Source organism: Misgurnus anguillicaudatus, chromosome 1 (assembly GCF_027580225.2).
Source record: "Misgurnus anguillicaudatus chromosome 1, ASM2758022v2, whole genome shotgun sequence".
NCBI classification, from domain to species: Eukaryota; Metazoa; Chordata; class Actinopteri; order Cypriniformes; family Cobitidae; genus Misgurnus; species Misgurnus anguillicaudatus.
The window spans coordinates 21,143,026-21,164,619 of record NC_073337.2 but is presented as its reverse complement, the minus strand read 5'-3'; the positions used below and the strand labels follow the sequence as shown (position 1 = coordinate 21,164,619).

General features: G+C 37.1%; 1 protein-coding gene across 2 annotated transcripts in view; it reads right to left on the bottom strand.

Moving 5' to 3' along the window:
* Positions 1-21,594, bottom strand: part of anks1b (ankyrin repeat and sterile alpha motif domain containing 1B) — a 221,870-nt gene that overhangs the window by 155,171 nt on the left and 45,105 nt on the right. For both annotated transcript variants that reach the window (XM_073868022.1, XM_073868029.1), the window contains exons 2-3: positions 7,274-7,354; positions 5,009-5,165 (exon numbers count right to left, since the gene is read on the bottom strand). In XM_073868022.1, coding sequence (XP_073724123.1) covers positions 5,009-5,165; positions 7,274-7,354 — 238 coding nt within the window. The remainder of the gene's footprint in view (positions 1-5,008; positions 5,166-7,273; positions 7,355-21,594) is intronic.

Below are 21,594 nucleotides of genomic sequence, written 5' to 3'. Positions count from 1 at the left end.
TAAATCTGACTCCTCTGTTAGTGAAACACCAAAACAGATGTGTATACAGACAGTGTGGGCCATGAGAGGACAGAGGAGGTGTGGGGAACGCATTAGTCTAGTACAATCCGGTTCAACAAGTATGAATTGAATTCGGTCAGGGTTTGAATTAATCTACCATGTGATTGTAAACACGAGAAGCTCGGTTTCGAAGGTGATGATGTGACTATAAAACCTTTAGTACCTAAAGTATTCTCACTTTCTCAAACACACATACACTTTCAGTCAAGGGAGGAAGTGACCTCATACTACTGACCTGTGCTAAAGAGAACTGGGTGAATGAGTTAACACAGATGTGAGTTAACACAAACAGACTCCATATCCTTAACAAACACACATATACGTACACACTTACATTATATTTAGACTTCTACGCCACAGACTTTTATTATTATTGCTGTTAACTTTAAATATAAAAAGAATACAGACTAACCCGAACCTTACCCCTTACCCTATCATAACTTGCATTCTGCAAGTTTAAAATAAATAAATGTAGTTTATTTGTGCTGTATACACAAGCAGCTGCGAGTTTCAGTACAGAATTTATGTTTGCAGTGTATGGCAAGCTGAACTCAGCAGAAAATATTGAGAAAAGCTATAAACACAATATTTTCCAAACAAGGCCTTTATTAAGCAACATAAAAAGCAGTAAACTTGCCCACTGAAAGGACACAGCATGTTGATTCAGTAGCTCGATTTACACACTTTGGGATCTGAGTTTTTTACTGTGTGAATAAATAACCTTTGGATATAACAACATGATCTCACAAAATTTTGTGCTCATTTTTCCGTGGCATTCTCACGGATCTCCGCATTTTTCCGTGGCCCTGCTACGGACTGTCTTTTTCCGTGGCATTCTCACGGATTGGTTACTCAACTGCTTTTTCCTATTTTCAAACCATTTTCGCTTCGGTTTAGGGTTAGATTTGGTGTTTGCGTTATTATGTCACTTTAAATTTTGGTTTATACTATTTTTTCTGATTTATTCTTTTATATTTTCTAAACTTTAAACAATTGTTGCCTGGCGTTGGGGTTAGAGTTGGGTTTGGGTAGGGATGTCATTTCATGTAAATCTAACCCTAAACCGAAGCAAAAATGGTAAGAAAATAGGACAAAACAGTTGAGTAACCAATCCGTGAGAATGCCACGGAAAAAGACAGTCCGTAGCAGGGCCACGGAAAAATGCGGAGATCCGTGAGAATAACACGGAAAAATGAGCACAAAATTCCATGACTATGCCACGGAAATTCGTGAGATCAGGTTGGATATAATGTGGTCAGTTTTGGGGAACGTTACTTTTAAAAGTAATGCGTTACAATATTAAGTTACTCCCTAAAAAGTAACTAATTGCGTTACTTAGTTACTTTCAAGGAAAGTAATGCTTAGCCTATGTTACTTTTGTGTTACTTTTTCTTGACTGAGGCTTGATCTCGTTCAGGCCTTGAGGTGTTTTTTATGACTGAGAAGTTCTGCATTTAGAAATTGCATATTTCCATCGCAAAATGTCGAGCTCTGGCCTGTCATCTCTGTTTCTGACTCAAACTGTTCCCACACAGGCGTGCACACATACCGTGCCTAATTCTGCGTTACTATGTTCAGTTTAATTTTTACGGTGTTTTTGTTTCACATGTTACATGTAATTATTATAGTAATAACAGTCAATTATGCATAATTACATGCAACTAATCTTAAACCAAACCCTAATCCTAACCCCAACCCTACAGTAAGTACATGTTGTTAATGATTATTACTTAGTACTTAAATATATAATTACAATGTAACAGTGACGCCTTAAAATTAAGTGTAACCCATTATTATTTTTTAAAAATCATTAAACTGGAAAGTAACTTGCGTTACCTTTTAAAAAGTAACTTTTTAAAAAAAGTAACTCAGATATTAATGTGTACATTTATAAAGTAATGCGTTACTTTACTCATTACTTCAGAAAAGTAATATTATTACGTAATGCACTTTACTTGTAATGCGTTACCCCAAACACTGAATGTGGTCCCTTTCCAAAGGAAAAATTCACCCAAATTTACATTTGAGGAGTTTTGATGTAAAACCCTCTAAGTGCATTGCATGTTTTCTTGTAAAGGAGCATTTTTTATCAGGGTCTTATGTTTAGGTTCAGTAATTTTACTTTAATTTGAATAAAAAAGTAATAAGTCAATGCCTTATTTTCACAAATGTCATTTTAGAAAATTTCACTGGTATTTAACACACATGACTTTAACAAACATGTCTCTCAAACAAAACGTCTTCAGACAAGACATAGTAAAAAGTTTGCAAAATGACTAAAGATGCAACTACATACATTGTAAGAATTTAAAGGGGACATATCATGAAAATCAGATTTTTCCATGTTTAAGTGCTACAATTGGGACCCCAGTGCTTCTATTAACCTAGAAAATGTGAAAAAGATCAACCCAGTAACTTAGTTTTGGTAAACCATTCTCTGCAAGCATGTGAAAAAATAGGTCATTAAAATTTAGCTCCCCTTGTGACGTAAGACGGGGATAATACCGCCCCTTAATCTGCACTATCCAACCACAGCACTGCCATTTAGTGCAGAGATCAGCTAATTTGCATTTTAAGGGACACACCCAAAAACGGCTTTGGATTTAGGTCTTGGGGGTATGGTCTTTTTAATACAGCTTTGTTTCTTTAACCAAAAAGTGCCATCTCACATGCAGTATATTTTTCAAAAAAGCAAAAAAATCAGCTCTTTTAAATTCCACTGACACCTGCTCGCAGAATATCGTATCTGTGCAAGTAGGTGATCCTCAAAGTAAATTAGCACAGACTTCCCTTAATATATGATCATATGCAGTAAAATGCATCTGACACGAGCTGTCACATTCTTTCCTGCAAGAAGAAAGACTGCTGAGTGACAAATCTTCTGCAGGTGCATCTGACACGGATCTTTATTTCAATGTGAACAATGCCTAGATGAGCCAAGCGGTTAAGATTGATTTACTGTCCTTCCGAATGGAAGAATGATAAATGGAAGCTCTCCGGTTTCATTGCATTTACAAATCTGAACGAAACACACAGCCTGAAACTAAATGCACGTATACATATAGATACGTAAGCTGAATTCGTTCCACACATCAAAAGGACATCAAAAAATCAATGCACATAGCGTGAAAATGTGACTTTTCCATGTTTAAGTGCTATAATTGGGTATAACAGTGCTTCTATCAACCTAGAAAATGTGTAAAAGATCAACCCAGTAACTTTGTTTTGGTAAACCAAGCATGTGAAAAAATTAGGTTGTTCAGATATTGCCTGTTTTGTGACGTAGGTAGCGCGTCTAATTACAATAACATCATCCCTTAATCTACACTATCCAACCAGGGCACTGCCATTTGATGCAGAGAGAAAGAGAGAGAAAAAAATTGCGATCAGTGTTTGCATTTAATCAGCTAATTTGCATTTTAAAGGACAAAACGGCACATCTTCCACGTACAAAGTGGCATTTTTAACATGCTATAATAGATTATCTGTGGGCTATTTTGAGGTAAAACTTCACATATGCACTCTGGAGACACAAAAGATTTATTTTACATCTTAAAAAAAATCTCATTATATGACCACTTTAAACAGTAGTGAAGATGCTTTCTGGCTGTTTCTACCTCCACTACCATTAGGTTTTTTGTAAGATCACGAGAAACATCAATTTAAGTGACCGGCCAATAGCTTGCTGCCATTCAGCTAATCGGGTTCACACCCTTTATTGGAGGGTTTACAGCCTGCGGGACCGTGTCAGCATAAAACCTATAAAAGACTTTAAGTGATGGGACTATAAACAGCCTGTACAGTATATCCTGTAGCAGCGCTGAAATAACAGCAATCCCTCTGACACAAAATATGAATATTGCATTCAAGTATGACTCACAACGTGCTTAAGCATCTCACACTGTATTGTAATATCTATACCATTATAGCTCTATCACAGCCTGTGTATGTATTTATGTTTTTTGCTTTGCTTATGGCTCCTAAAGTGGGGGATTTGGTGTGGGAGGGAAGGGGGAATTATGTTGAGGAGGACTGGCAACCGGAATCATCGCCCCAATGAAAAGCAGGCACATCTAGGGTCCTGTATGATAAATCATAAGTTCTAGGTAAAGGTGATCCACCTAAAAAACTAGTTCTAGGTCCTGAAAATTTAAACGAGAACCGTGGTGTGCATATTTATTTACAGAGACTGATTTCAAATAAAGTGAAAGCAGCATTTTTAAGCTAGATGTAGGTTGTGATTTCCCATTGTATGTTTCCATTAACATGAGGCCTTCAACTCCATTAGCAGAGCGCTGACAGTTTAAATGATTGCCGTACACTGTCTTTCTCGCTCTTAAAAACACACACACACATGGTGGCGGTGAAGGTCTATCCATCTGGCTGATGGTTTTGTGTGTTGTGGAGGGCTGAATTTCGGGGGTAATTGTTTCCCAGGCTGGTGCGGTCATTAAAAATGAGTGCAGACAGGAGAAGCAAGATCGCTTTCTTGCACCGAGACAGAACTTTTCATGCATAAAAATGCAGATGATCTGAACGTACCGAACAAACCTATCATCAGCCCATCAGCACAGCTGGGACGTAAGGAACGTGTCTGTTTGGAGGCAGAAGGGTGTTTTGTGTGTTTCTGTGTCTGGTCGACAGCACGGGGACGGCTCATGTGGTTGCAGGTGTTTAAGGTGTTGAATTTGTAGTAGACCAGTTTAAACTGATGATGAACTCTAACAGCTAAAAAAATCCTATGCATTTACATTGAAGGAAATATTATGTTTATAGACCATAGAGATACAGAGGTGGGCTCTTTTGACTAAGCAACCCCCCAAATCACATTAGAAACATTTTGCACAGGCAAAACACAAATCAAAATTCTTGAGACTACTGCAGATAACTTGCATAACGCAAAACTGAATAATGACTTGATCATGTGCGTGTGTGCGCAAGTGTGTACCTGCTCATTAACCCTGCTGTGGGATGGTCCATGGTGAATAAGAATCTGGACAATGTCCACGTCGCCTCTCCACGCTGCCAGATGCAGAGGAAAACAGCCCTTGCTGTCCGGCACATTAGTAGAGGCTTCAAACTGCAACAATTTTAACACCACCTCCCTAAGAGAAAAATGGACACAAAGGAGATTTTTGGTCAGTTTCAAAGAATAAATGTTTTTTAGAAGATGTTAATATTCTTCTTTACGGTGGGGCGAGTGTTTGAAATATTCTCGAAAACAGATACGATTTGTAATTATTTATATTTTACAGTTAAATTCCATAAATGATGTGCAAGCACTGCGTGAATGGGGTAATAGTGCCCCATTTATAATACATAACTGGGTGATTCTCACGAAAACTTGGTTTTAAAAATGTCAAGCATGGAACTGTAAAAATTGCTTAAATTTACTTATTTTCCCACCAGACATTGAAAAACAAAGTGTGGAGTAAATGGGAACATTATTTAACACTTTTTGTAACATAATTTTAAAAATTAGTCCTAAAAAATCTCATTACCGCAACAGTCAGAAAACATCAACACTGACATATTTTCAAAATTACATGACAAACCTAAAAGAACATAATTTGGAGATTCTGCACATGCATTTAAAATCAAAGTATTATGCTTCTATTAATTAAATTAACATTAAATAAGCATCTGTTGCGGTAATGATAATCAAAATGTCATATAAGCATTCTGACAAGACAATATTTCAAATAAACTGTAAAAAAATCTTACCTGGTAGCCATCTTGAAGTAACTGGTCCATGTGCTTGGTCACTCAAAATCAAACTTTATTAAAATTCTGTATGTGTGCTTAAACTGTTCTCAAAAAGTGTTGCGGAGGATGAGAACATCAGGCATGGACACATCATTTTCCTAATTTTTCTTCATTATTATTATACATGAATATTCAGTAAATATTTTTTCTGTCATCTAAAATAGTCTAGCAAAACATCCATTTATTTTTTTTTTCTAAATATTTTTGTGTTAATTTGATTAAATTACAACATAACGCATGTTCAAACACAGCCGGACACATTGCGGTAATGAGAATTTCAGCAGAAAATGAGATAAAATTTCCAATTATAAATTCTTATGTTGAAATCACACATTGTGCAAGGTAGAACACAGTATTGTGTTAATTCTGATGCTTTTTAATGTTACTATATTACACATTTTAAAGCTAAAATCATTAGTGCCGTGGTGTTTCAATGGTTTCGTGAGAATCACCCAACTTATGTATCATACAAATTGTACAAATCCCTCTCCCACACTAATATGTTTACAGGAGCTGTTTAAACCACCCTAAAATCCAGAGCTAATCTGGTTTTATCCCCTACTTCCGGAAAAACTTCACCTACATCTCATAACCCCTTCTTAATCTGACTCCACCCCAGCACACTTGCCAAATCCTGATATATGAATTGAGCTGGATTACATCACAAAACCAGAGGTAAACATGACATCCAGTTGTGATGCCAGAAAGCATTTAGTTATTTTTATGCTTTGTACATTTTGTCATTTCTATACATTTGTATATTTTTGTGTGCATAGCAGTGATGCCCATTGTACATCTTGCTTTATCAGTGCAGAAGCTTTTAAAAAAGTTTTTATTATGGATATGATCATTGTAAATATATTGAAAAATTCATGGTCAATGTTTTGCCAGGTACAGTAAACAACTGAGACAAAAGTACATATAGCGCAAAAGCAATTTTATATTCCTTATTATTATATCTCTATTTTTACCAATGATCACCAATACCATGTTTCTTTACTGTAAATGTTTATAGTATAACATGCACTGAAGCTTTTATTTTTTAGATTTTTTATTTATTAAATATTTCCATGTCAAAGAACCCAAATCCAATCATGGACACGTTGCGGTAATGAAAAATGTCTCATTAAATGTGGAAAAAACAACAAAATTGGTTTGCAAAATAGTACATGAAGAGATGTTTGTGAGTGTATGCTTATTATTTTGATACTCCTACTTTGCATTTACTTTTTTATCAAAATGTTTCATGACACCTCATAAATTAATTTTCGCGAGAATCACCCAACTATATTCGCACGTTCTGTCGTTACTAATAGTTCAATGGTAACACGGATCATAGCTAACAATGCTTTTGGGAAACATTTCCCTGGACAATCTGTTGACATGTATGACAGTGTTTTAATGTTTTCAAATAATAAAAAACTAATAAATAATGGCATGTTGTTACCTGTGTCCATTCAGAGAGGCGTGGTGCAGAGGTGTGTATCCAGAGCTGTCTGCACAATTCACATTGAGTCCTCTCCACATACTGCAGAAGAAAAGATCAGTCAGTAAAGCTCAGTCAACACAAAGCCAAAAGTTCAAAACTTCTAAACAACCACTGAGACTAACAGAGTTGAGTTTGAGTAAACTACATTCGTGCCAAGACAATTACGAAAACGCTCTTTCCCACGATCTCCAAACGACCCTCATCTGCTCACCAACAAACACAGTGAAAGAGAGTAACTTACATACAGAGAAATGCACTGCTAAAAATTGCGTATTTTCTTGATTCATTGTGTTTTTTAAGGCGACTGCACTAATTGTATGCATCTAAAGCTAAATGAAATCACAACTGTCTCAAGTTTTGGAATAAACACGCTTCCCATGCGAAAACTGAAGTCTTGTTTACTTTCGTGCACAACAGCACGCTCTAGGCGCGTTGTCAGATTGGTGCGCTGTTCTGACAACAAAGACTGCGAGTGTTTCAAATTTATAGAGAAAATGTCTGTAAAGCCCCCATTTCCTATATTTTGATTTGAAGTTTTTTTTGGATACAATACCTGTGATTGTAAATGCAATAAATAAGTATGGTAGCCTGGGTTTCCCTATGCTGCCTTGCGTGCAAATTTATTCATGCTGCAAGTCTTGCATGGAAACCATGGACCAATTTTGCCCCTGAAATAGGGAACCAATCACAGAACATGGAGGGGGCAGCAAGACGATGACGACGTCTATGCGACACGCCAAAGCAGTTTTGTTTATCCAACACGGCAGCAGACGCAAAGTTACTTTTCAATGCAGCCTTAAACAGTGTTTTAAGTAGTTTTGAATGCAAGTTTTTTTAAAAAAGAGCAACTTTTGCCATTAAACAATTTCATATCCAAGAAGGATGTTTGGATATGACAAGAGATGATAGCCACAGAGTTTTATAGGACCAACCTGCTAGGCATCGTCTTCGACGAAGTCCATTTGACTTATAAGTGGTATTTATGCCTGTACTGTGGTTGTCACAGTGCCACTAAATTGTGTTGCTTTTCAATATCAATATTATACAGCTACCGGTTTAGTTGCATAGCTTTCACCTGTGTGCACATGTAACTTTACCCGATAAAAGTTGTTTACGTTTGAATTTATGTCGCTCTGCATACGTCATCTGGTATAATTGAAACGACTGGCTATGAGCTACGTACAGACGCATTTGATAGACATTCATAGTGCCCAATAAACGTCTCTAGGCATTCGTAAACCACGCCTCAAATACAAGAAAATAAGCATGTGGTTCCCAGACCACGTCTCATTCTCTATGAGACTGGTCTGGTGTTAGCCAGACTATAAGTATGGTGCATTTTATTAATACATGCAATACTTGATTCTGATTGGTCGCCGCGACATTCCGATGTGAATATGACAACAACCACTAAATTAAACTGATAACAGACTGCTCATCCTGGTACGGCGAATAATCTATACCAGTATTGCTTACAGAAGGCTATGTTTAATGTCTCTTTCCTCATGCCAGGTTTGAATTTGTTACAAAGGAGCTAATAAAATATGTCAAATACTATGTGTCCACGATATTCTCATTTGGCAAGTATCTAAATAATAAGTCGGGATAATGAACACATTCAGTGGTTATCACAAAATACATTTATCAAGCATGCTGCTGTACCACCACAAAACCATTTTGACCAAGAAAACCCCGCTGGGCCTCCTAAGAAGAACATCATTTATTTTAAATTAACAAAATAAACAGAATGGACTTTGTGCTCATTATTTGTGATTTTATTGTAAACAGTGTACTTTGTAAAGTGCAATTTTTGTATTACACCATTATAGTTATTTATACTTATTTAGCAAAAGTTTTATTCAAAGCGACTAAAAATGAGGAGCAATCATTTTTGCAATAACCAAGTTCACATATTGAGCCAAATAGATACACATTCACCAACTAGTACATAAGTGAACTGCAAGGAAGAAAATATTTTTAATGCAGGAATAAAAGTCAAAGCAATAGTTTTAGAGACTTTACATCCTTTCTTTTTTAAACACACACACACACACACACACACACACACGCACCACGCACACACACACAAACTTAAGCTGGTTTTCTACTTATCTAATTATATTTTCTATCCCCCAGTCTTTTCCATTCCTTGTCCTGAAGTACCCTCAAAACTGCACATTTTTTGTCTCCCTATTCTGACAAACCCAATTCACATAACCAAGTCATTAGACTATGAAGCATGAAAAAAGTGTGTGTACGTATGTGTGATACGTATCAGTAAACAGACATCAGTGAAAGAGACATGATTGTCAAGTATGGTTGCTGATATATAAAATGTGACCTCTGAATTTAACCTCTAATCATTAGGCAATGACTCTCCCACTTACACTAATCTAATGTATTGGGACCCTTAAGTTAATGCAAATGCAATTATCTCTATTGACTGCATACTGTGTCTGTGACACGCAGTTGATCACTACAGAAAATAATTTGGACAATTTGTATAAATGAACAAATAGTAACGTACTACTAATGGAAGTCCATTGGGGAAAGACATATCTGAAGGTTTAAAAGCAAACGTGAAGCTTATATAGTTGTTAAAGCACTTATAATAATTGTTCTGAACAAAAATGTTATTTGTGTTGTAAAGTTGTTGTTTAAGTACGCCTAAATGGTCATATAAGTGATGTATTACACATAACATCATGTCTCGTGAGTGTACAACATTGTGTTAAGTTACCAAGTTAATTAGCTTTACCTGAGATAAATATATCTTTATGCATACAAGGGTACTATTGAGCAATTTTATCTCACCAGTTTAACAAGGTGCCTGTCCGTGGTGTTACAGCAGTGGTCCTCCAATTACTTTTTGATATCAAAACATTAGGCATCAAACAAAAATTTACATTTATGTATTGGCAGATGCTTTTATCCTAAGCAATGCATTAAGGTATTAATTTTTTCATTCAGTGTTTAAACCCCTAACATTTTGCGCTGCAAAATGTTTTACCATTGAGCTATACAGAAACAAAAATGCCATAATAAACTTATAATAAATAAAATCAACGTTTTAATTTAACATTTAATATCTTTCTAAGGTAAGCATGATTACAAAGTTTGTAAACCGATTCTTATGGTACTAAATGTGACCCTGGACCACTAAACCAATCATAAGGGTTGGTTTTTAATTGAAATTTGAAAGTTGAATAAATAGGCTTTTCATTGATGTAAGGATTTGTTAGGATATGACAATTTGGTCTAAATACAACTATTTGAAAATCTGCTGCAAAAAAAAAAAATATCGAAAACAATCGCCTTTAAAGTTGTCCAAATGAAGTCCTTAGAAACACAAATTACTTATAATAAATCATTTTTGTTATATTTAATGTAAATTACAAAACATCTTCATGGAACATGATCTTAATATCCAAATGATTTTTGGTTTAAAAAAAGTATAATTTTGACCCATACAATGTATTTTTGGCTATTGATACAAATATACCCAGGCAACTTACAGGGTTCCCACACCTTTGTTAACTTCAAATTCAAGGACCTTTTAAAGACTTTCCAGGTCCAATACCCTCAAATTCAAGGACTAAATGTGGGGACACATTTGAAGTGAGAGCAAGGCTCCATCGTGTTACTTTTTTAAGATACATTCCCTTTCGAGGGAACATGCGCTGCGTCACTGCGATGAGACTTTGGGGACGCCTCCAGGGGTAAATGTGTCTGAATGTGTATATCAAATTCAACCAATGATGAGGCTTAACGACAAAGACAGGGTGACGTGGGAGCCAGGAAGAATATCGCTATCTGAAATATTGCCAAAGACAGCGTTACAGGGACACAGGAAGTATGGCAAAGGAAACGTAGTGCCTTATTCCCTTCTCAGGGAACAACAGTTAAATACGAAACCCGAGACGTTTTCATGTGTTAAACACAACTATGCAAAAAAGCATTTTGGTATGAATCAACCTTCACATACAGAAGATTTAAGCATTTAAAGCGAACAGTTTAGCACGTGTGATTAAAAAGTCTAGAATTTTTATGATATTATCCTACACTACACAGGGAATAATATAGATTTTTTCCAGAAAACTTTTTGCATAAAATAGATTTACCGTAAGCACTTTCAATGACCTGTCTCTATGTAGGTATATTTTCAAAAACTTCCCAGGGCCTTGAATTTTTTCTCCCAGATTCACAAACTTTCAAGGATTTCAAGAACCCGTGAGAACCCTGGACTTATGACTGTTTTTTTGGTCCGGGGTCACATACAGGGAGTGCAGAATTATTAGGCAAGTTGTATTTTTGAGGATTACTTTTGTTATTGTACAACTACAGTGCTCTTGGTCAATTCAAAATGTTAACAAACCCTCAAACCTGAACATTTAAGTAGTAAAAGTGAAATTTTGGCTTTATTAAGAGAATATTTCTATGTACATCATTATTAGGCAACTATTAGTGTGCAGAATTATTAGGCAACTAAATGAAAAACAAAGATTTTACCATCTCACTTTGTTTTTTTTCAACTGTTAAAGTGAGAATAATAAACAAACTCTACATTTACAAAAATAATTAATAAAACAATAAAAAATAAAAAAATATATGGGCTCGGTGACCAATATAGCCACCCTTCTTTTCGATAACAGTCACAAGCCTTCCATTCACGGATTCAGTTAGTTTCTTGATCTGGTCTGAACCAACATTTTGTGCAGACGCAACCACAGCCTCCCAGACACTGTTCAGAGAGGTGTACGGTTTACTTTCACTGTAAATGTCCTGCTTAAAAGGGATCAAAAGGTCTTAATAGGGTTTAAGTCAGATGAAGAAGGGGTCCTTGGCATTAGTTTTTCATCTCTAAGGCCTTTACTGGCCAGCCATGCAGTGGAGTACTTGTGATGTATGTGATGGAGCGTTGTCTTACAAAATAATCAGTCTTCTTGAAAGATGCAAACTTTTTCCTGTACCACTGCTTGAAGAAAGTGTCTTCTACATTACAGGCAGGCAGGCACAGACAGGTATTATTAAACATGAGCTTGTTGGACCTTTTTGGGTTGAAAATGGAAATAAAAAACAACTCTCAGACCTACTGCCAATTTTTGGAAGGCGCTTTCTTCAAGCAGTGGTACAGGAAAAAATCTGCATCTTTCAATAAGACTTTTTTTATGCAAGACAACGCTTTAGCACATGCATCAAAGTACTCAACTGAGTGGCTGGCCAGTAAAGGCCTTAAAGGTGAAAAACTAATGACATGGCCCCCTTCTCCACCTGACTTAAACCCTATTGAGACCTTTTGATCCCTTCTTAAGCAGGACATTTACAGTGAAGGTAAACCGTACACCTCTCTGGGCAGTGTCTGGGAGGCTGTGGTTGCGTCTGCACAAAATGTTGGTTCAGACCAGATCAAGAAACTGACTGAATCCGTGAATGGAAGGCTTGTGACTGTTATCGAAAAGAAGGGTGGCTATATTGGTCACTGAGTCTTTAAATGTTTGTATTTTTTATTGTTTTTGTTTTTTTTTTTTTTTGTAAATGTAGAGTTTGTTTATTATTCTCACTTTCACAGGTGAAAAAAACAAGTGAGATGTTAAAATCTTTGTTTTTCATTTAGTTGCCTAATAATTCTGCACACTAATAGTTGCCTAATAATGATGTACATAGAAATATTCTCTTAAGAAAGCCAACATTTCACTTTTACTACTTAAATGTTCAGGTTTGAGGGTTTGATAACATTTTGAATTGACCAAGAGCACTGTAGTTGTACAATAACAAAAGTAATCCTCAAAAATACAACTTGCCTAATAATTCTGCACTCCCTGTATGTCACATAGTGTGTTATTATACTTTATACAACAGTTCTTTCTGGTTCTCGAATCTGATTGGCGAAGAGCTATGCGATATTGTGCTGATAACGGCACTGTAACCGCTTCACCTTTCGTATCATTCCGCCACCTAGTGAATGGAGGTCCTAAACAGGCTCATCTCTGAATGAAAAAACACAGACGCCCTGTTTTTAAACACTCTCCGTGTGTCTCATTAGTTTACTAGCTCATAAATCAGTCTGTGAATCCCCAATCGGAAGGTATTATTCCGTCAAAGATCAGCGCTCTCGGATGTTACGTTGAAGTTAATGGGAGTAATGTCTTGTCACATCGTGTGGACGATTAACACTTGGAAAGAGGAATATAAACACTCGTTTTTTTCTGAAGCTATATCTCTTATCAGAACGCGAAAACACCGTGGAACTGCAGGTAAGCACCGCAGCTTTTAAATGTGGACATTGATCATTTACTTTATCGTGACGTGACTATTAAAACATGTTATGAGATATCGCCATTGATATATTTATAAGCAGCATGCAAAAACATCTCTCTGACACTTATAAAAAACCATTTTATATAGTACTGACAAGAACAAAGTTTAATAATAATAAATGAGTGCTCGTATCGCGTTAAGAATAAATGAGAAAGCAATAGTAACGTTATACAAGTATAGTTTTATTAACTTTTACCTCGCACCAAAACAATAACAACACAAAAGACACTAAATATGAATAAAAAAAACAAGTAATAGTTTGATCATGACACCAAATGCTGCTGATTTGATCTCATTTTGATCATCAAAAACAAACAACGGCAACATGAGAGCCAGGGGATCCCTGTCAGAGATGTAGCCCAGAGAGGGCGGTGGTCAGCGGGGCGAGTGAACACTGACGTCCACTCATGCTTTGGTTCTCATTCGTACCGAATCTCACTAAGCAAACGTTCAAACAGGCGCTATCTTTACTAATCGACTGCAGATTTAAATATAATACATATACATTCTCGACTGAACTAATCTTAAAACTACACTTTGTGACCAAGAAACGGTAATATAAAGTAACGGCTTTTCCGTCCATTGATTGTCATGAGATTCAAAGCAGCCGAAAGTGTTACCTGTCATTCTGGCAGCCCTCAAATCCGTGGCGGAAGAAGTAGTTCTCAAACAAAGAGGCTTTTAAAATAACTCCGTTTTCTAGTTTTCGTTTTTCAAACGTGTGCCGTCGAACTGTTGTATAAAAGCAATATCGCTCTCGAAGTCGTATAGCTCTATATCATCACGGCTGTGATTGCCTCCGCCTAATCACAGCCGTGATGATATAGAGCTATATATATCACACTCCTACTCGAGCGATATTGCTTAAGTAGACCTGGCTCAAAATGCTTAATACAATTTGTACTGGGGTGTCCCTCCTCCTCATTCTTTCTATCCATTAAGTGTTCCTTACCCTGAAAAAGGTTAAAAACTTCTGCATTATGCATCGATTTCCAATGTACATTTGATCTCAGGCATACAAATAAATATAATACTATAAAATAAATACTTGAACAGCAGCGGTCAGGGGTATTATTTGCCATTAAAATGACAGACTGCCAAGCAAAGGTTATGCAAAGACCCCATTACAACTACTGTCTGAATCCTATTTCATGGGGATTTGCTGCATTTACTTTGTACGGCACACAAACGCTCAGTTATTATCATGAATTCCACATTGCATTCTTTAATTTCATTGCTGCTGTTGTGTCCTGGCAGGACCGCTGTGGTGCACATCTTAAAGGTAACAAACAATAGAGAATTGAGTTAGCTAACGGCATTAGATAGAGATAAAAACAAGACACAAAACATTAGGCAACGATGCAAGGTATTTTTCTTCATATATGTGCTCATTCATATTGCCTTTATTGAGGGTCGAGATCTGCAGTGTCTGTAACGTGACCGGATGATTATGGTGAGAGAGACATTAGGTAAAATACAAGCAAAATTCACTTGAATGCATCTTTAACCTAACACACACATAGCTAGGGAAAGCCCTGGCTTTGCTGTGAGCCTATGATTCATCCTGTGTGTTGGTGGTGAGCAGGAAAGTGCTGCACTGCATACAGTATATTAGTATTACACAACCTCACCTCACACACACACACACACACACACACACACACACACAAGGCAACGCTGAGATAATTGGCAACGCTACACATTGTGAAATCCTGAGTAGCTGGAAACACACAGGGGAAGGTTTATTGAAGAGGAGGATATGAATACAGGTGGAGAAAGAGGGAAGGAGACACCTAAATAAGCTCCAACTGAGATCTGACAACTACTCTCCAGACACAAACACACACAAAAAATCACACACTGGCTGTGTTCGATATAGCCCCCATTCCCTACATTAGTTTGCTGATATAGTCCACTTGAATGAGTGAAATCGGACACTAAGGGAGACGCGGGAGTTCATTTGGCAGGTGGCAAGGGTTAGTGGCTAGCCGTTGAGTGTCCATCGGTTGTACACTGCTGTGCATATGGGACTGAATAAGTGCACTTGATAATGTCCACTTCATTTTCGGACACCACACTCTTAAAACGAATGTGTTAAATTAACACATCTTGTGTCTAGTTAAGGACAACACACCTAGTGTGTTGTCCTTAATTTAACACATCTCTGTGTTATTTTTAGAACAACACACTTTGTGTTGTTTTAACACATCTTGTGTTGTCCCTTTTATTTATATGAACTCTAAATCAGCACGAAATGACACATGATGTGTTAAAATTAACACATGGTGTGTTGGGTGGTTTGGCACAGAGCAATGTGTTAAAATTAACACACCCTGGATGTGTTGGTTTTAGCACATTGCTTTGTGTTAAACTATTTAAAACATTATGTGTTGTTTTTATAACATTAAGTGTCATTTAAGTTCATAAAAAATAAAAGGGACAACACAAGATGTGTTAAAACAACACAAAGTGTGTTGTTCAAAAAATAACACAGAGATGTGTTAAATTAAGGACAACACACTAGATGTGTTGTCCTTAACTAGACACAAGATGTGTTAATTTAACACATTCGTTTTAAGAGTGCACTACAAATGGCTGTCCGTACAAATAGTGCACTATTTAAGGGTATAGGGAGCTACAGTCACTGAAACACTGTTTACTTGTTGCCAGGGCCTTTCTGTGTGATTGCTAGGGTGGTCTCATACAACATTTTTAAAAATGGTACCTAGCTGTCACTGGGGCAATACCCTTTAAAAAAGTCCTAATTTGTACTATTTAGGTACAGTTGGGTGATTCTCGCGAAATTAGACTTATGAGGTGTCATGAAACATTTTGATAAAAAAAGTAAATGCAAACTAAGAGTATCAAAATAAGAAGCATACAGTTTTGCACATGATTTCAAATGACATCATACAAACAATTTTTTTGTATTTTCCACATTTAAGGGGAAATTTTCATTACCGCAACGTGTCCATGACTGGATTTGGGTTCTTTGACATGGAAATATTTATAATTAAAAAATCTAAAAAATAATAAGCTTCAGTTTATGTTATACTATAAACATTTACAGTAAGAAACATGTGGTATTTGGTGATCATTGGTAAATGTACAGACAATAATAAGGAATATAAATGTGTCCAAGACCAATTTTCTCATCCTCCCCAAAATTTTCAATCATTGTTTAAGCCCTCAAGGAACTAACATTTTCAACAAAAAAAATTGTTGGAAGGGACAAAATTGACTGTGACACTCAAGATGGCTACCAGGTAAGCAGTTCTTATTTTTTCTCTACAGATAAAATACATTTTGTTTGTCATAGTACCTAGACAACTTTTTAGTTCTCATTACCGAAACATGAGTTTGTAAATGCATATATTTCATGTAATATCATGTTGCGGTAATGATAATTGTTTATAATGATAATCTAAAAAATTTAAATAATTCTATAGGAAATATGTTTTAAATCCTCTAAAAATAATGGTTATAGTAAGTTCATACTTTAATCTTATATGTGAAAATAAAAAAAAATCTGTTCATGGGCTTTTCAAAAAATCTGATGCTGGACACCTTCTAAGTCTGGATTTCGTGAGAATCACCCACATATGTACACATTTGGCACCAATATGTAGCTTTGAGGCAGTTATATGCACTCTTTGGTACCAATATGTACCTCTGAGATACTAATATAAATGTACTTTTTTGAAGGGGTGCTTAAATGGGGACCAAAAACTTGCATCTTCTTTCCAAGCCATCGCCACACAAAGAATCATGAGAACGAAAGTTGTACCTTCGAAATCCTTCATGGCAGCCATGAGTGTTCTCACTCCGAAGTGCCCTTCGGATGTGGACCCTGTTTAGGACACACCACAGATTGAACGAATGATTGGCAGGGTCTGCCGATGCTCCTTTCATTTCCATCGGAGTATAATTAAAACCAGACCCGAGCAATCAATAACCGCACTGTACCCTGGGGGCGCAGGAAATCCACTGATGTCATTGATTCTCCCATGAGCCTCCTGAGTGTTATTGGGCATGTGTGGTCTTGTCATGGTGATCACAGACGTATAAACCCACTCACAGTCTGGCACAGCTTGGCATCTTGTCGGATCTTTCATGTCTACCTGCAGTTGGTTTCGTAGTACAATACGATTACGGTAAATATCAATTAGCTTTTACTAGGGATGCACCGATAGGATTTTTTGGGCCGATACCGATTTAAACAGACAACTTCTTGCTGTTACCGATGCCGATATTAAACACTTGTATACAATACTATACAGTTGGTCTATTAGCTAGTTTATTTCTGCATCAAATTATTTTTACTGAACATGGATTGGATCTAATTAACATTCAACTGACCAACATAATAAGAGAGGCACAAATTAAGCTAAAACAAATATAATAAGACAGCATGACAACCTTCAAAGGTGGTTTTTGCTATTCAGCATTTATTTTATTAACAACATCAACTCATTTTTTACATATAATGGATTTCTTTATGCAGTTAATTAATAAACAATCGGTATCGGCCTTTCTCGTGCTATTGCCGATATGCCGATGGTTTCAAAATTATCAAATATCGTCCGATAAATATCGGCGGCCGATAAATATCGGCGGCCGATACATTGGTGCATCACTAGCTTTTACACACATCACCAGGTTCCCAAACGCACTTGCTGGATGTTGCCCCGTGCCAGCTTACAAATAGCTAACGCATATAACCCCACGAGGGAAGTTTGGATGTCTGTGCGTGTGTGAATGTATTAACCAGACTTTGTATATAAAGTACTGCCAAATTATATGAGCAGAAGTCGAATTTAGATTTTAACAGGCAGACCCAACATTGATAAACACTCGAGTCTAACACAGTATGAAATCTGTTCTTGAGGGCCAAACAATGACTAAACCAATCTAAATTTGGCACAAACTAACATATAGTAGGAACACAATGAGTATGTATGCGTTTATGGGACTGTTCTGCAGACAATTGAGTGTGGAGTGCTGTATAGTCTGTGGTTACTTCATACAGGATTTCTCGCCACCACTATCCCACAATGCTTGCAGCCTTTCTGGCCAGCCAGCCACACATCTGTTTCAGCTTTCACCACTGTATGTGTTTACAGTAGCTCTGTCCAAAACCTAGTAAGCTGCTTTGCTGTCTGCTGTCTACACAGGCAGGTTATTTTCCAAACAGCATCCTGACTGAATGCTCAACTTTTATATCCAACTGAAATCCTTTTCAACCCCTTTTGATCTCAAAAAATTGCCTATTGTGTGAATGTAAACATGTTCTGGAATTGATTCTGTAATCGTTCTTATAAAGGGGACCTAGTAACATTGCCGTAACATTTCCGGAACGTGTCCTGTGTTAACAAAAACGCAAGGGGTGCGTCGCAGTAAGGACATGCGAGTCGTCAAAACAATTAAGGTACCATTTGATACAGTTTTACTTACTTATTCATTTAGCTGACGCTTTTATCCAAAGCAACTTACAATTGCTATATATGTCAGAGGTCGCACGCCTCTGGAGCAACTAGGGGTTAAGTGTGTTGCTCAGGGACACAATGCGGGGCTGTTTACACTTGGTATTAAGATGTGTTTTCATCGATCGGATCACAAGTGCACGAGAGAGACACATTACGTTTACACCTGGTATTTAAATCCGTCTCTTTTTGTCCACTTTCGACCGCTTCTGTCCTGAATACTGTGAGGGGGGCGTTCTGTCCAGACAGTGGGCGTGTCTCTCCGCTGTCATTTAAGTTATATATTATGTCAGAGTCCACTGCTTGTCTCGTAAGGAAACATGCTGCACAGTGTTTTGTACATGAATATGTTAGAGCTTTCTCTGATATTTCAGCGCAATTGATGAAATAGGATCGCGCAACTTTCACACGCTTGCAAAATGAAACTGCGGAGATCAGCCGCTTCAGTTTTATCAATGAAAGGCTAAAAATAGCACTTTTCACCGTGTGTTCGCGCCAGAAGTCTGAAAAGACGAAAAAAACATTGTGTTTAGTACCTCAGATTAGATAAATGAGCGGAGAGAAGGCGGTCGCGTGTGGCTGTTCGAACACATTCAACCACATGTGCGTTTACACTAGAAAAGCAATCCGATCGAAAGGGTTTTCGACTACCTCTGCATGTGGTTGAAAGTGGACGAGCTCAAAACGTTTTGAACACCGTTTACACCTGTCATTAACGTCGTCCACTTGTGATCCGATCGATGAAAACGCATGTTAATGCCAAGTGTAAACAGCCTCACAGTAGATTCGAACCCGGGTCTCTCACACCAAAGGCGTGTGTCTTATCCACTGTGCTATCACCACCACTTTTTTATATCCAGATCAGGTCCTCCGCTTCGCATCGGGTCCTGATCACTCCGCTGGGGCTTATTTCGCAACGACAACCTGCTGCCTGTACATTATCCAGCTTATTACATGGCTACTTACCTCATAAGTAATGTAAGGAATATTAAATATTGATTTTAAATATTTTATTTGCTAATTTTTTACGAATGCAGACCATCCGCAAGACTTTCGGTTTTAAGATAAGACAAGATGACGACAAGACAATGTCACGAACACACTATTTGGTTTAATCATTTGTAAATATAATATCATATATATTATTATTAAAATACATATTTATATAAAATTTTTGTGTAATATTAAACTGTACTTGTCAAAATGATTTGCAGCATCCAGGTTACTGTGTGTTATTAGTTTTGAACGGTAGTTATCTGGAAATAACAAACATGCAAGTGTCACGACTGACCAATCAGAATCAAGCATTTTAGAGCGCCGCCGTGTAACAAGCAAACTTAAGACGCTGCGAAAAAAATATGTAAAAAACGGAAAATTGGTAAAGACACGAGACGTGGGTAAAGCTGAGGTGGCTGGTTGCTGAAACCACGCCCGCCAAGCTCGATACGGACTACCGGCACATCCGGGAACTTGACTGTAAATTTCGTCACCGCCCCTTTTTGGGTGATAGAAAAGCAGCCCTTCCATTGGCTTCCATTCAAAATAGCGGAACAAAGCAACGTTTTTACACAGCCGGCAGGCGTAAATAACTTATGAAACCACTCAGATTAAACATGTTGAGTAATTATCTGTCCCCCCTGCCCGCCATAGAGCCCGAAAGATACATTAACACATTTAATTTGGTCAATATAAAAACATGTCCCTTTTATTCTAACAGCGTCAAATTTGTGTAACAACGCCATCCAGTGATAGCTGGAAATATCGCTAAGCCAGTTAGTTGTATGACTCGACGGAAAAGTGCACTCATTACTCTAAATATAAAGACATAATAAATAAATACGAAGTAACTTTCAAATACGAAGTAAAATCATTCACTTGCTTCCCTGTTGACTCGTTGAGGTACGAGTAAAATGTCTGGGTAAGACACCCTGGCCAATAGGGAGCGTTGTTACACAAATTTAATGCTGTGAGAATGAAAGAGACATGTTTTTATATTGACCAAATTAAATATGTTAATGTATCTTTCGCGCTCTATGGCAGGCAGGGTAGACAGATAATTACTCAACATGGTGGACAGATAATTACTCAACATGAAATCTGAGTGATTGCATAAGTTATTTACGCCTGCTGGCTGTGTACGAAGGTTGCTTTGTTCCGCTGTTTTGAATGGAAGCCAATGGAACGTCTAGTCGGAATTCCCCCAAAAGTGGGCGTGAACCTGTTCAGAGACATTCTATGATGTTGCGCCGGTTGTGCGTATTCTAGTGACAGCAGTGGCAGTTCACCCGTCACTCAAGTGGCCACGCCCTTAATTATGCAGAACTTTAAGGCTTAATATAATTTAAACAGATGAGTTACAAAAAAATTCACCCCTCTCACAGTTGTCATGAAGGGCAAAGTTAGCTATATAGACCAAAAACACTTTTTGTACCAGGCTGTAAACCTACTATTTTCTACTGTAAAGTTGATTATTTTAAC